Consider the following 14479-nt stretch of genomic DNA (forward strand, 5'->3'; position numbering starts at 1 on the left):
CCTCAGCAGCAGCCATCCCAAGTGGGAGCCCCAGGCACTTCCAGGGACAGAAACAGAGGGGCCAGGCTGTGGTTGTGGGGGCTCCGGGGGAGGCTGGGGAGGCCCGCTGTGGCTGGAGGAGCTGCCCCTCGGCCTCCTCCCTGCTGTAGGGGGGCCCCTGGCAGGCCCCCACGTCCCTGCTGAACTGGTGGTCCGGGCCGCAGGGCCTGGGCTGGAGGCCCTGGGTTGCCTGAAGACGGGGGGGGGGGGGGGGGGGGGGGCCCTCTGGACAGGCCTCTAGGCCCCAGGCAGGGGGAGTGTGGCGTGGGAGAGCCTGCCCCCAGGGGACCGCACCCATTCTCTCTTCCTGGCCCTGACCCCACTGACACTGCTGTCTGCCTTGTAAGCCATAGCGCATGCGCGCCCTCCGAATAAACAGGCCTTCCTCAGACCCCTGGCCGCCTCTACCCTTCCTGAGCCCTCGTGGTGGGGGGGACCCGTGGTCTGGGCAGGGAGGCAGACGTTGCTGGAAGCAGAGCCCATCCCACTCCATCCAGGGGGCTGACCTGACCCCTCAGCTCTGCTCTCCCCCTCCCCCCGCACCCCCCCTCCCGCCTCCACCCGTGGGGACACACAGGGCAGGTCTCATGCCCTGGGGCGCCCAGCCTGGGGCTAATGGTGTTGCGCTGGAGGCCAGGTGGCTCCGTGGCCTCAGGTTGGGGCCTCCTGGTGCCGAGAGCTGTCAGGGTGCAGGAGGGGGTGTCCATCTGGGTTCCCAGCCAGCCGCCCAGGTCTCCAGCGGCCTTCCTAACAGCTGGCTGCAGCTGGCTCCCATGGTCTAGCTCCGTCCCAGACTCCCGCATGCCTGCCACCCCCACCCCTGGCCCACACAGTCACGTCCCCAGCCTGGGCTCCCAGGCAGCCCCTTTCACATGAGCACGGGGCCACATGCAGTCACGCACGTGCTCCCGGCCTGCCCTGCGCCCCAAGGAAGACTCAGCCAGACCCCGATGCAAACAACCCCCAGGGTTTATTACAGACAGGCTGCGGCTCCCCGGCGGGGGCAGGCGGGGGCATCAGGGGGCAGGCGCGGGTGTCAGGGGCTCCGGGCTCTGTGCGGTGGGGCACAGGGTGCGGTTGAGGCAGACCCCGCAGCGAGGGCGCAAGGGCAGACATGTCTGCTGGCCGAAGCCCACCAACAGTCCGTTGATCTCCCCCCACAGCTCCCTGTGAAGGGCAGGGAGGTCAGTGTGGGAGGGACACAGAGGGGAGCCCCGCCACCCCCCACCCTGTCGCACCGGGGCAGCCACTCCTCCAGGGCAGCGCGCGTCTTCTCAGGGGACGTGGTCGTGGTCCTGGTCCACCGGAGTCTGTTGGCGATTCTGTGCACATGTGTGTCCACCGCTGGTGGAGGCAGCACCGGGTCATCACGGGGCACGCTTACCGGGCAGCTCCCTGCCCACAGCCCCGAGCCCAGGCCCAGGGTCCCCTCCCACCCCCGGGCTTCCAGAGGGCCCTGAACTGCAGAGAGCGGGGCAGCAGCTGAGCCAGAGGCCTTGGGTCCTGCAGCTGGGGGGCAGGCAGCAGCGGCAGCTCCTGGCCCAGGTGCCGGCTGTGCCAGGCCGGGTGCTCAGGGCTGGGTCCAGCAGGCCACCTTGAGGTCACTGCACAACCACCGCATGGTCAGGGACAGCACAGGGAGGATGGACCGGCCAGCTGCAGCTGTCACCTAGCGGGGGCAGGGTCCCAGCTCCCCTGGGCCAGTCACCCCAGGGCTCGGCCTGGCACCTGCTCACGGGGGCCTCCTCCAGAAGAGAGAGGGAGTCCTGAACCTGCTCCCTCTCCAGACACTGACGGAGGGTGCCCTGGGGACACGGGGTGGGGGGCCCACAGTGGTTACCAAGCCTCAGCTCCGTCCTGCCACTCAGAGGCCCGGCCCAGGGCCTCCCCACACCGGGAGGCTCCCACGGGCAGCTCCAGGAAGGCTCTGCCTGCCCTGCATACATTCCCAGCCTGGAGGCCGAAGCTCAGAGAGCAAGCACCTTGCCTCTCGGTCACTCGGCGGGGACAGGATGGCAGTGCTGACACTGGCTGCTGTGGCCACAGCCCTGGGCTGCTAACTGAGCAGACATCCAGAAAGGAGGACATTCGGACTCCCCTCCTGTGTGTCTGCTGCCGCCAAAGTCCTGTTCCCAGGGCTGTGGGCCCTTCCCCCACAGACCTTCCAGACCCCTCCTGGGACTCAGGCCTCGGGCAGCCGAGGACAGCCACCAGATAAGCTCAAGTATCCACGCTGAGAGCCTGGCAAGAGGCTGGCGGCTGTGGGTGGGGGAGGGGAGGGCAAGCTCTGTCCTGGCCCCTACCGGGCCCACCGCAGGGCCCACCGTGGTCTCCGGGGCCGCTGGGTTCCAGCCCGGCTTCACGGCGGGCCCCTCAGCCCCTGGCTGCCCCCTGCCCACGCGAAGGGTCCCCACCCCAGGGAGCAGAGGCTTTAGGACTGGGGGAAGTGCTGGGGAGTCTCTGCCCTCTTGCAGCGCCGGCAGCAGGAGCACCAGGTGGGCGCAGAGGCTGTGGCTCAGGCCCTGGTCTCTGCGCTGGCCAGGCCTGCCGCTGCGTGGCCGTGGAAGCTCAATTCTGAGCAAAGGTCTGACGAAGCAGCCCCCCTGATCCAGGGTCCGTCTTTAGAGACCACCACCATCAGGAAATGGATTCCGGAAGGGGCTCCCCCCAGCTCCTCCTCCCTTGGGGTCCCCCTGCCTTTACTGTCTCCCCCACCAGCCTATGCTCATTTTTGAGACTTCTTCTACTGGTTCTTTTTCCCACCTGCTGGCTTTGCAGACGCTGTTCCTCTCACCTGGGTGGCACTTCTGCTTCTTAGCCTGGCCAGCCCGCCCTTACTCTTCAGCTCTGACACTGTCATGCACGACCCCCCCCCCCACACGAACGCTTCTACCTTACAGGTAAGCAGTTATTTGCTCAACATCTTTCTTCCTGCACAGCACAGGCCTTGAGTCCACGCCCAGGGCCTCTCCCAGAGCCCAGTGCACAGTAGGTGCTCGGCAGATGGGAACTCCTCCCATTAGCCCTCATCCATGGGTGGGCCAGGCCTACCTCAGTGCTGGAAACATCTTTCTGACCCTTTGAGCTAAATTGTGGGGGAGCAGACCTGGGGTCACAGATGTGGCCAGCCCTGCCCTCCAACAGTGTGGATGCCACTCACCGATGCCTGACACAGTACCCCAGGCCACCGCCATGGCCAGGTGTGCCATCTTGGGCCCCACGCCGGGCAGTGCCACCAGCTCTGCCACAGACGCTGGGATGTCCCCGCCGTAGCGCTGCTGCAGGATGGCACTGGTCTGCTTGATGTACTTTACCTTGCTCTGAAAGATGGAGAGGGGTGGTCGGCCCCAGAGGTGAACGGTGTAGCCCTACCGGAGGACGTGAGTCCCAAGGGAAACTCACAGGTGTCCAGAGCTGTCCGTCACCTGCTCAAGACACACTCAGGGGCACCTGTGTGCCCCTGTCTCCCTAGGAGTTGGGGGTGAGCCGAGGGCAGCAGAGACTGGGGAGGCCTGATGCGGGCCTGCACCTGTGACTCGTGTGTTGGGTGTAGCTCAGGTGCCCTGCCCCATCATTCCCCCAGAGGCCAGCCGTGCCAGGAGCTGAGCTCAGCAGCACCTGGACCTTCAGGAAGGCAGGCTGGAGCCTGGGGCTCCCCCGCCAGCCGCCAGGCCAGCTGGGTGGTTCCCACTCCGTGCCCAAGCGGAGAGGGCTATTTAAAACCCATTTGACAAACTGCAGCCCACACTAGTGCCAAGGGGAAGCAGCCGCACCCGCCCGGCCGCCTTCAGCGGACCCGCCTACTCGCCACCCAGCGCTCTGTGGCCCATTGGGGCTCCAGAGGGAGGGGGTGACGCACTCCAGGGAGGCCCGGAGTAAACAAAGGGAAAGGCGGTGGGCAGCCTCAGGGAGGAAGGGAAGCGCCAGTCAGCCGGGTGGGGAGGTGGAGGAAGGAAGGGGTGGACTGCAAACAGGAAAGGCCAAGGAGGGAGGCCCAATGGTCCTGGCCCCGTGTACTGGCCAGAGGGGCAGGGGGCTCCACTGGGAGCTCACATCTGGGTCCCTGTGGCCTAAGAGGCACCCCTGGCCTCCTGTACCCCACGACCTCCCATCAGCCTCCTGACATCTTTCCCAGGTCAGTGGGCTCACCCTCCAGAAGCCTACGGGGTAGATGAGCGAGCCCAGCGTGGTGTCGTCTGTCTGTAGGATGCTGTCCACCGTCAGGCCGTGAGTGCGCAGCCGCTGCATGGCGCCTGCTGTCACCTGGTCTTTGGTTTGGCTGGAGAGCATCAGTGACAGTAGCACCTGGTACCTCTGCACCTGTTGGCACAATGACCGGAACCAGGGCAGTGACAGGTCCTAGGTAGCTCAGTGTGGGCCAGGCCCCAGCCAAACCCTAGACCACCTCTACCCATGACCCTGGCCAACACACGACAGCCTCCCAGCCATTCTGGCCAATGCACTGTGTAAGGCGTCCAGCCTAGGCTTGTTTTGCTTTTTTTTTCTACATAACATGGGGACGATAACGGTACCTGCCTTACAAAGACCACCTGGAGACGTAAATGTATCATCGCCATGCTTGACAGCCAGCGCCTCCCACCGTGATTGCTGTGGCGCCGTGGATAAGGCCACATCTTACACACAAACTGACGCCCAAAGAAGTCCGTGCACCCAGGTCCCAGCTAGTGGGGTTGGGATTAGGATCAAGTTGGTCTAAAGACCACGCTCCAAGCCAGTGAAGTGTAAGGAGCTCTCCCTCTCTCAGGAAACATTACGAAGACTCCTGGTGTGTCAGGACTCTGCTGGCAGAAGGCAGAGCACAAAACCCCAAGCTGCAGGCAGTCTTGACTGCCGAGCAGGTGATGCTGCTCCCTGCTCGGAGCCTCAGGCGCTTCCCCTTGACACGCTGCCTGCCTTCCTCTCGGGTGCCAGCCAAGGGCTGCCACGGGTGAGGCTGTGCGCAGCCAGAGGCCTCAGAGGAGGCATGTGTCTGGTCCAGAAGGGACTCACCACCAGGCAGGTGCGGCCCCTGCCTACCTTTGGGGGTGCGCTGGGGTCATGGCAGTGCTCAACTCCCAGCCAGTCCACGGGGGCGTCCTTCCCACTCCTCATGGTGCGGATATTCTCCAGCTGCTGCCGCCAGTCCCGGGGCTCCCAGCCTAGTGCCTCCAGGGCTTTGTGGCTCTCTCCTTTCTCATGACCTGGGGCTTCGTAGGCCACCTTCAGTTTTTGTGTCTTCCGCTGATGCTTTGCAAGGCTAGGGCTTTTCTTTCCTTCTGCAAAAATGTGCCATTCAGCAGGGGTCACAGGTGGGGGTGGGGGTGGGGGTGGGGGTGGGTGCTGCCCTGCCTGCCCTCTCCCTTCGTCATCCATTCAATGACCATCCGTCATCTGCTACAGCTGTGGGTGCTTCGGGGGCAGGTCAGCTTTCCTGATGCCACTGCCCTCCTGACCGAGTCTGAGTCGGCACAGGACGACTCTACCAACAGGAGGAAGGGGTGCCTCCCCCATCTAGCTCCCACACGGTGCCAGACAGCAAGTCCTACCGCCCAAATCAGATTGTGTCACGTCTGTTTAAAACTCCTCTTTGACTTCTTGTACTTCCGACGAACTCCAAACTCATCCCAGCCTCAGGGCTCCTGCCTACCCAGTGTGCGCTGCCATCTGCTTATTCCCCTCGCCCTGCTTCCCTCAGGATGGAGCTGTGTCCCGGGCTAGGGTTGGTTGGGTGCCTAAGGAGTCCCCCTCCGGTGTCCTGAAGGACAGGGTGCAGGGGCCCTGTGGGTCTGGCTACTGCCCCCCCCCCCCCAGTCCTGTACAGCCAGGTCCTTCACACCTGCACAATACACAGAATGGCGCGCCCTTTCCCGGTACCCAAGCGGGGGCGAGGACTGGGCACCAGGCCCCCCATCCCGCGGGAAGCAGCCAGGAGAGCAAGGCTGGCCTGCCCCCAGAAGCCTAGCACGAGTGCAGCATCCCCGGGCGGGTACCGGGACGCGGTCCGTGTGGACCGACCCCTGCCCCTGCGTCCTGGGCACAGGGGGCAGGGTGGGAGCCAGAGCCCCACGTGGGGGCGACTCGGATTCCCAGCTGCCGGCCCCGGCAGGCTCCTTCCGTCGCCTCTCCCCATGCCCCGATCCGGGCGCGAGGGTACCTGCAGCCGCCTCCCGCCTCTGGAGCGGGGCCGCCTCCTCCCCACCCCGCCGCGGTGCGGCTCCTGGCCCCCGGCTCCGGGTCATCATCCTCACGGCGGCCATGCTCAAGCCAGAGTCCCGCGGACTACACATCCCGGCGGCCCCCGCGGCCCCGCCACGTGACCCGACTCTCGCCCCGCCCCCTCCGGCCCCCTGCCTTTCCGCCGGAGAGCAGCCCGGAACTACGACTCCCAGCAAGCCCGGCGGCGACCCTCGGCCCCGGCCCGCCGCCGGAAGTGCGGATCGAGCTTCCGGCGGCGGCGCGGGGGTGGACCCCGCGCTGTCAGTGGCGGCCCGGGCCTTCGGCCGCGCCCACCGCCGCCGGAGCCTGGAGCCGCGGGCCCCCCGGGCTGTAAGGCGGAGCGGGTGCGAGGGGCCGCCCGGGTCCCCGCCCCTCCCCGGCCCGCTGCTGCCGGGCCGCCGGCGGTGCTCCAGGCCCTTGGGGCCGCGGGCGGGGCGTGCGCGCAGACCCGGCTTCGCGGGCGCTGCTCCTGAGACCTCTGCCTGTTTCCTCGGCGCAGAGGCGGCCTCGCCGCGTCCCTGCCCACCATGGCCAAGCCTACGAGCAAAGACTCAGGCCTGAAGGAGAAGTTCAGGATTCTGTTGGGACTGGGAACCCCGAGGCCAAACCCCAGGTCAGCAGAGGGCAAGCAGACCGAGTTCATCATCACGGCGGACATCCTGAGAGTGAGTGAGCTGCCGGGCAGGCTGGCATGCGGCTGGCGCGGGGCTGGGGAAGCCTGTCCGCCTGTCTTTCCGAGGTTCAGGAAGGCAGGACGATGAGGACCTGGTCCAGTACGCGTGAGCTCGCACCCAGCTGTCGATGCAGGGAGACCTACTTGACCAGGTGGCCTAAGCTTGCAGTCGTTTGCACAGGTGATTAGGGCTATGGCCAGGTGTTGCCAGGTGTTAATGGTAACCTGAGCTCCTGGCACTCGCAGGGCTCCGTTTTCTGGCGTGTGTTTGATCCCCTCTCCCGCATCCTGGCACCTGTGTCTCATACACGCTGTGTCTGCGCTCCTAAAGTTTCCCGTTGGGAAACAACCAAAATGTTCATCAGCTGGTGAACAGATGACATGTGATCACGTCCGCACCGTGGAGCATTGTCTGGCAAAAAAGGAAAGGAATGAAGTATTGACACGTGCCAGAATGTGGATGAACGCTGAAAACGCGCTAAGCAGAAGGAGCCAGGCGCAAAGGCCCCCACGTAACGTGTGATTCTATTTCTATGAAATGTCCACAATAAGTAAATCCACAGAGAAGGAAAGTAGATCAGCGTGTCTCAGGGTCTGAAGGGATGGAGGGGTGGTGAGTGCTAATGGGCGTGAAGTTTCCCTTTTACGTGATGGAAATATTCTGGAATTAGTGGAGCTGGTTGCGAGCCATTGTGAATATACTATTAGCTACATGGTACAGTTTTAAGTTGTCCAAACAGCTAATTTTCTTACGTGAACGTTATCTTAATAAAAAGAAATGTGGGATCCCTGGGTGGCGCAGCGGTTTAGTGCCTGCCTTTGGCCCAGGGCGCGATCCTGGAGACCCGGGATCGAATCCCATGTCAGGCTCCCGGTGCATGGAGCCTGCTTCTCCCTCTGCCTATGTCTCTGCCTCTCTCTCTCTCTCTCTCTCTGTGACTATCATTAAATAAATAAATAGAAAGAAAAGAAAGAAAGAAAGAAAGAAAGAAAGAAAGAAAGAAAGAAAGAAAGAAAGAAAGAAAGAAAGAAGCCGAGTGTTCTCAGCTGAGACGGGACCATAAACCCTGGTGATCCCTGATTGCAGAAAGATCCGCGGCAAGTCTGCAGCGTGGAGACACGCTACGATCCTCGGGGTGGTCTGTGACTGGCGGTTCAGGAGCCCTGTTGCCTGAGCGCTGGCCCCTTTTCTCCCTTTGTCTCTTGCCAGGAGCTGAGTGTTGAATGCGGCATCAACAATCGCATCCGGATGATAGGGCAGATCTGCGAAGTTGCAAAAACGAAGAAATTTGAAGAGGTAGGTCTGCCTCGTTTGACTGCTGTCGAGGAGTCTGATGGCTCTTTGTAGGAGCTGGGTTGGCAGCTGCCTGCTGGTGCTAACTCACGCTCCATTTTAGGGAAGCTTAACCTGCATCTTAGTGATGGGGAAGCTTCTGCAAATGCGCTGAGCCCAACCCTTTGGGGTCCATCACATGCAGGGGTGGGGAGTAGAGGGATGAAGCCTTTCCTGGCAGTTCCGACAAAGCGTCTGTAGTGACTCACAGAAAGCCGTGCTCACTGGTCTTTTCGTGTTACAGGGAAGGTAAGGGTACATCAGGAAGCCGTTTGACTCCAGGCCTGCTGTTTCTGGTGTCTCTTTGGGAGTGGTGTCTGGCTGGTGGCATCGAGCAGCCCCACAGACGTGAGCGTGTTTATTTCGGTCAGGTGTTTGCATGCCCTCTCCGGGCATCTGGAAGACAGACCAGGAAGTGGTCCTGAGATCACCTGCAGGACTCTGCTCTAGTCTGGCCCCCAGCTCGTATGGGCAACTCGGGAGGGGACATGGAACGAGCGGATTGGGATTTGCTAAGGGGGAGGGGAGAGCATGCACGACATCGCAGGTCACCTGAAACATGCAGGCTCTATGGTATCAAGGATAGAGGTGAGAGTAGGCACCCATGTCTGTAAAGTTGCCTGTGTAGGTACAGGAGGGGGGCCTGTGGCCGATGGACAGGTGAGCCTGAGAGGCTGTCAGAGTCCACCGGGTCGGTGTCTGCATCTTGTCAGGGGTTACGTTGTGTCACCAGGAGTGTTGTGCATGGGACAAAGGAGGTGAAAGTTCCAGAGTATCCTGAACATGGTCAGTCAGGCAACATCTAAAGGACTTTTTAGTTCCTTCTTGGGAAAAGTGAGCCCAGGAAAGGTTGAGTGGTCTGAAGACCCAGGTTGAAGGGGGCATGGGATGGTTAACGTGAAGAGAAGGTGGCATGAGAGACTGATTCGGGGTGGCTGTGGGGAACAGGACCCAGCTACCCCCTGGGTGTGGGGCTTAGGGGAGGCAGATTCCAGAAGGCCATGCGAATTCTGGGCAGCACAGGCGCAGCAGACGTGTGGTGTGCTTCCACAGCGGGAGGCCAGGGCAGTGGGGTTTCTGTGTCAGGCTGCAGACCCAGGGACCGCCTGGTCCTGAGACTCTTTCAGTGGCTTTCTTCCCTGAGTCTGAGCCAACCCCCAAGGGGGACCCCTGGCCAACCTCTACGGGGCAGCCAGGACAGCTCCCCTGGCCCGCTGCCCCCCGGCCTGTAGCCAGGACCTGCATGGGTTTGAAGTAGTTTGGAGTCATTCCCCTCGTCAGGCTCAGGGTCATGGGGGCTGTGACGGGTCCACAGGGGCAGGGGCAGTGGGGGGCTCTGGGGAGGGAGTTCTAAGAAGAAGCGTCCTGCTCTGTCATTGGCTCGTGGTGCTGAGCCTCGAGTCGAGGGGGCCAGCATGCCTTCACCGCTGTTCTTCGCCGGCGGCAGCATGCAGTGGAAGCGCTCTGGAAGGCCGTCGCGGACCTGCTGCAGCCGGAGCGGCCCCCCGAGGCCCGGCATGCGGTGCTGGCGCTGCTGAAGGCCATCGTGCAGGGGCAGGTAATGGGCGGTGGGGCCGTGCGCTGGTGGAGCTGGGCTGGCCGTGAGGGGTGGTCCCGGGGGGCCGCAGACAGCCGGAGTGTGCCCCGCAGCCTCTCGGACCCTGGTGGGAGTCACTGAGCCTCCGCCTCCTCTCCCGTAGAATGGGAATGCCTGTTGTTCCTTCCTCCTCTGGAACGTCTTGGGGAGTAGATGAATCCGTTCATGCAAAACAATGGGGGACGTGCCCACGAGAGATGGGTGGTTCCCCAGTCCTGTTGCCCTCATGCCCCTGCCCTGGGTCTCTGCCTGTGGCTCCCTGTGCGCCAGGCTCTGGCCATGCTGCTCTGAGCTTCTAGAACCGCAGGTGGCCCCTCCGTTCCTGCTTGGGAGGCTCCCTTCCCTCTTGTCCACACCCCTGCTGCTCGGAGAGGCCTGTCCTCTTTTAGTGCAGTCAGACCATTTTTGTCCTGGTGGACATGAGGATGTCTGTTCTTGGCCAGGAGCCCTGGGAGGGCTGGGACTGCATTGTCCCTGCTGTGTCCACTCCGTGCCCAGAGCTCCCACACAGTAGATGCTGCACACACGCACACCCCTTATCTGGAGCCACTCCGACGTGCCCGACGTGTCCCTCACAGTCAGTTCCTGTGGGAGGGAGAAGGGAGCCCACTGTACTTCTTGGACTGCTCACAGCTGGTCGGGGGTGCTGGCAGGACTAAAGGAGCGCCTCTGTCTGCAGGGGGACCGCCTGGGCGTTCTCCGGGCTCTGTTCTTTAGGGCCATCAAGGATTACCCTGCTAACGAAGACCTCCATGAAAGACTGGAAGTTTTCAAGGCCCTCACAGACAATGGGAGACACATCACCTACTTGGAAGAAGAACTGGGTGGGTGCCACATTGGTGTGAGGTTTCTCTGGCCTGGGGGGTCCCATTTAACCCGGAGGCGCCAGAAGGCCGCCGGGCACAGAGGATGTGCTGCAGGTCATGGGGACGGCCTGCAGGGGGCGCGGCACCATGAGGTCCTGCTCACGTGAGTGCCAACCAGAGCGGCTCCTGGGGAGCCTGTTAGAGACAGACAGTCCTGGTCTCCAGCCCAGACTTGCAGGCTCAGAATCCCTGTGGAGTGAGACCGCCTGGTGGGCAGCAGGTGGTCCGAGTCCTGCTGTAGGGAGAGCATGCTGGCGACCCAGGTGTCAGCCCGTGCTTTATCTGGGGCGCCCCACTGTGTCTTCTTCACGGGCCTCTCTGTGCCCCAGGCCTGACCTCCCAGCCCTCCCCTTGGCTGGCCTTCCTCCCTGTTGTCCCGATGGGGTGACGTATCCGTGGGTCTTGAGATTCCATGTCATGGCTGTGGGCGCAGGAAGAAGGACTTCTGGGGCCCGGAGATGGCCTCAGCTGGCCGCCTGGCTCTGACAGGTGCTCACTGGCCGACTGTGCCCAGGTTTCTAAGGCTTTTTGGCCAGTGGCCAAGCGTGGCTTCTGTCTCTGTTGAGACAGTGTCAGGGAGGGGTAGGGGGGCAGGAATCTGTGTCTAGACATGTGCCCGAGGATGCTCGCCCAGCCCAGGCCTGGGGCCCCAGGCTGCCCCTCAGCCTACACCCCCTCAGCGCGTCCTGGGGGCTGTACGTGCCATAGTCCATGACAGGCTGACTCGCTGGGGCTCCAGCCGAGCCTCCGTCGGCCTGTGCGTGGGGTCCACTGACGGGACAGCAGCGGGGGAGCTGCGGTGTTCTCCTGGGGAGGAGGTGAGTAGACAGTACAGTGCCTTCCTACTCTTCCCCCTCAGCTGGGTTTGTCCTGCAGTGGATGGACATCGGCCTGTCCTCCGAATTCCTCCTGGTGCTTGTGAACTTGGTCAAGTTCAACAGCTGTTACCTGGATGAGTACATTGCATCAATGGTCCAGTAAGAAGAGTTCCAATCACGTCCCTCTGGTGGTAGTCGTGCTCCTTGGGCGCCGCGTGTAGCTCCGCAGCGTGGATAAAGCTATTGACATCAGCAAGCAAATGGAGAAGTTGGGAGCAGTGTGGCTGCCTCTTGCTCACGTTGATAGAACGATAGCGTTTTCTTTCTCACGGACCCATAACGTTAGCTAGCGCTTCTTATCATCTCTGGGGCCGTTCTTTCAAACGCTGCGGAAGGCGTGAGGGTAGGGGCTGGTCGTTGCTGGTGTTGCACAGCCAGCACTGAGCAGCGGTGGCCCAGAGTGGGCACCTGACTGTCTGGGGGTGAGTGGAGCTCAAAGGGGGTCGAGCCTCTTGCTTGATGATTGTAGAGTCACCAGAGCGCGACATACGGCCATGAGGCCTCTGGGAAACCTCCCGCTGACTTTGCCCTTCCTCCACCAGCATGATCTGCCTGCTGTGCGTCCAGACCGTGTCATCCGTGGACATAGAGGTTTGTAGCTGGTCCTCCCCAGGGACGGTCCCTCTCATCCTCCTCCTGGGCAGGCCTGGTCGGGGGGTGCGTGAAACCTGGGGCTCTGGGGTCTAGCCTTGCCCTGCCTTTCACTGGTCGTGGGGCCCCGGGCTGGCGGCTCTGCCTCCCTGGTGCTCAGGGCTCTGGAGTAAGTGGTTGGTTGGACGACCTCTGCCAGTGGGGTCACAGTTCAGGATGGCATGAGCCTCCGTGACAGTGGTGCTCTCCCCCTCTGGTTCTCTGGAAGGCTGCTTTGGCAAGGGGGAGGGGCGACAGCAACCAAAGCAGGGTGGGAGGGAGGCTGTGGGTGTCCCCTTGCTGCGGGCGGGAGGCGGGGCAGGGCTGGCGTGACCCTCGTCCCCCCCACCAGGTTTCCCTGCAGGTGCTGGACGCCGTCGTCTGCTACAACTGCCTGCCGGCCGAGAGCCTCCCCCTGTTCATTGTCACCCTGTGCCGCACCATCAACGTGAAGGAGCTCTGTGAGCCTTGCTGGAAGGTGGGGGTCTAGGCCTTGCCCTGGAGGCTTCTTCCCTCCAGGGTGACGTTAAAAGCATGTGGCTGGGACGAGGGCCGTGTTGTGAATGGCCAGGGTGAATGGCTGTGTGTCCTGCTGAGGGGAGCCCAGTAGCATTTTCCAGGTGGCTGAGCTGAGGCCAGGGTTTTAGCATTTTGAAAACTCTGTGTTTGGGAGGGGGTGGCAGAGAGCCGGCTGGACGTGGAGGGCTTCCGGGCGATGGCGGCACGAGGCTGGCCCCCGGGTCCTGGGCCGGTATCTGCCCCTCTCTCAGGGCGGTACATTTTGTTTCCCAGCTGATGCGGAACCTGCTGGGCACCCACCTGGGCCACAGTGCCATCTACAACATGTGTCGCATCATGGAGGACAGGCGAGTGTGCGCGGGTTCGGGGCACGGGTCGGCTGCCACCGAGGCTCCTCCGGAGGCTTGCAATGTGGGCCCATGCCCGGCGGGGGTAGCCGAGAGCTTTCTGTCCCTTTGGGGTGGCTGCTCCAGAAGTCTGCTCTGCAGCTACAGCTATGTGCTCTGTGCCTGATTCCTGTGCTCTCCTCCTGCTGTGAAGTCAGGACATTCAGAGCTGAGCCCCATAAGCCCTCCCACACTCGGACCTCCTCCAGGGGGCCTGTGTCAGTGCTGACGCTGGTAGGAGGCCCGAGGCCTCCTGTCCCACGGCCAGACCATCACAGGTCCTGTTGCTTCTGCCCTTGAGGGGTGGCTCAGGGCTGTGCACTCCTAGGGCCGGCCCCCTGGACCCCCACGCTCTCCTTGCTGGTCTCCTGCACCTGCTCCTGAGCTCCTGGCATCCATTCCACGCAGCAGCCACATGACCTTTTCCCACCACTGATCTGACCGTGGCACCATTTGCTTGGAGCCGTGATGGCTCCCCCTGCCCTGAGGATCAGAACCACAGTGCCCAGCATGGCAAGGCCCGGGCAGCCAGCCCTGCCTCAGCCTGTGGGCCTCCCGCCTGTCCTAGCTGCTGTGCCAGCCACCCAAGGCCTCTGCACACACCTGCTCCCCTGGCTGGCACGTCCTTCTGCTGTGCTTGTTTGTCTGAGTGCGTGCTGATGTAGCATGGTTGCTCATTTCCTGAGCGCCCTGGGGAGGTTATCCTCATGGCCCGGGGCTCTCGTTCTTTGCTGTAACCTGAGGGAGGCACCTGACATCTCCTTACATGGTTCTTTGGTTCACATCCGTGCTTCCTAGACCTCGAGCACCATGAGGCTGATGGCTTGCTTTTACTTCATGCCCTGGCATCTGACATGGCCCTGTGGCAGCAGGACTGACTGTGGCGGGAGTGCATGAGTGGATCGGGTCGTTGCTCAGGCCCGGGTCCCCTGCCCACCGCCTCTTCCCCAGCTTTGCCTCTGCCCATGAGAGCAGGGAGCTCAGGGAGGTGGTGCGGGCTTCGCTGACATGTGGTCTTGCTGTGGATTGCTTCTAGAGCCTACATGGAAGATGCCCCACTGCTGAGAGGGGCTGTGTTCTTTGTGGGGATGGCCCTTTGGGGAGCACACCGACTCTACTCTCTCAAGAACTCCCCAACGTCTGTGTTGCCGTCGTTTTATGAGGTGACTTGGTTTGTGGGCCACAGAGGCTGGCGGGGTGGGGGGCCCACAGCACTGGGGGGCTGAGTGCAGGCCTGTGGGCAGCGAGGCCTTGCTTTGCAACTTGGGGCAAGGTTTAGGACCCTTGGTTCAAATCTTCAAGCAGAAGGGGCAGCCCTGGTGGCTCATCTGTTTAGCGCCGC

At 62.7% G+C, this 14479-nt stretch overlaps 2 protein-coding genes across 13 annotated transcripts in view; one reads left to right on the top strand and one right to left on the bottom strand.

The window, feature by feature from the left end:
- Positions 1-990: 990 nt before the first annotated feature.
- NTHL1 (nth like DNA glycosylase 1) lies at positions 991-6326 on the bottom strand. 3 transcript variants are annotated; one of them, XM_055339197.1, is made up of 6 exons: positions 6194-6326; positions 5077-5315; positions 4189-4359; positions 3200-3359; positions 1278-1383; positions 991-1206 (listed from the first exon to the last, which is right to left on the bottom strand). In XM_055339197.1, exons 1-6 carry the CDS (start codon positions 6324-6326, stop codon positions 1056-1058), a joined length of 960 nt encoding a protein of 319 aa, XP_055195172.1. In that variant the 3' UTR covers positions 991-1055. The 3 variants fall into 3 exon arrangements, with proteins under 3 accessions (XP_055195172.1, XP_055195170.1, XP_055195169.1); XM_055339195.1 differs by having other exon boundaries at positions 991-1383; positions 5077-5312; positions 6194-6308; XM_055339194.1 differs by having other exon boundaries at positions 991-1383; positions 6194-6308.
- Positions 6327-6499: 173 nt separating this feature from the next.
- The window catches only part of TSC2 (TSC complex subunit 2), a 33245-nt gene continuing 25265 nt past the window's right edge, over positions 6500-14479 (top strand). For all 10 annotated transcript variants that reach the window (XM_055339759.1, XM_055339760.1, XM_055339761.1 and 7 more), the window contains exons 1-9: positions 6500-6920; positions 8139-8225; positions 9709-9819; positions 10538-10682; positions 11584-11701; positions 12145-12193; positions 12585-12710; positions 13025-13098; positions 14174-14300. In XM_055339759.1, coding sequence (XP_055195734.1) covers positions 6783-6920; positions 8139-8225; positions 9709-9819; positions 10538-10682; positions 11584-11701; positions 12145-12193; positions 12585-12710; positions 13025-13098; positions 14174-14300 — 975 coding nt within the window. In that variant the 5' untranslated portion in view covers positions 6500-6782. The remainder of the gene's footprint in view (positions 6921-8138; positions 8226-9708; positions 9820-10537; positions 10683-11583; positions 11702-12144; positions 12194-12584; positions 12711-13024; positions 13099-14173; positions 14301-14479) is intronic.

Source organism: Nyctereutes procyonoides, unplaced genomic scaffold, assembly GCF_905146905.1.
Source record: "Nyctereutes procyonoides isolate TBG_1078 unplaced genomic scaffold, NYPRO_anot_genome, whole genome shotgun sequence".
In the NCBI taxonomy this organism is placed as follows: domain Eukaryota; kingdom Metazoa; phylum Chordata; class Mammalia; order Carnivora; family Canidae; genus Nyctereutes; species Nyctereutes procyonoides.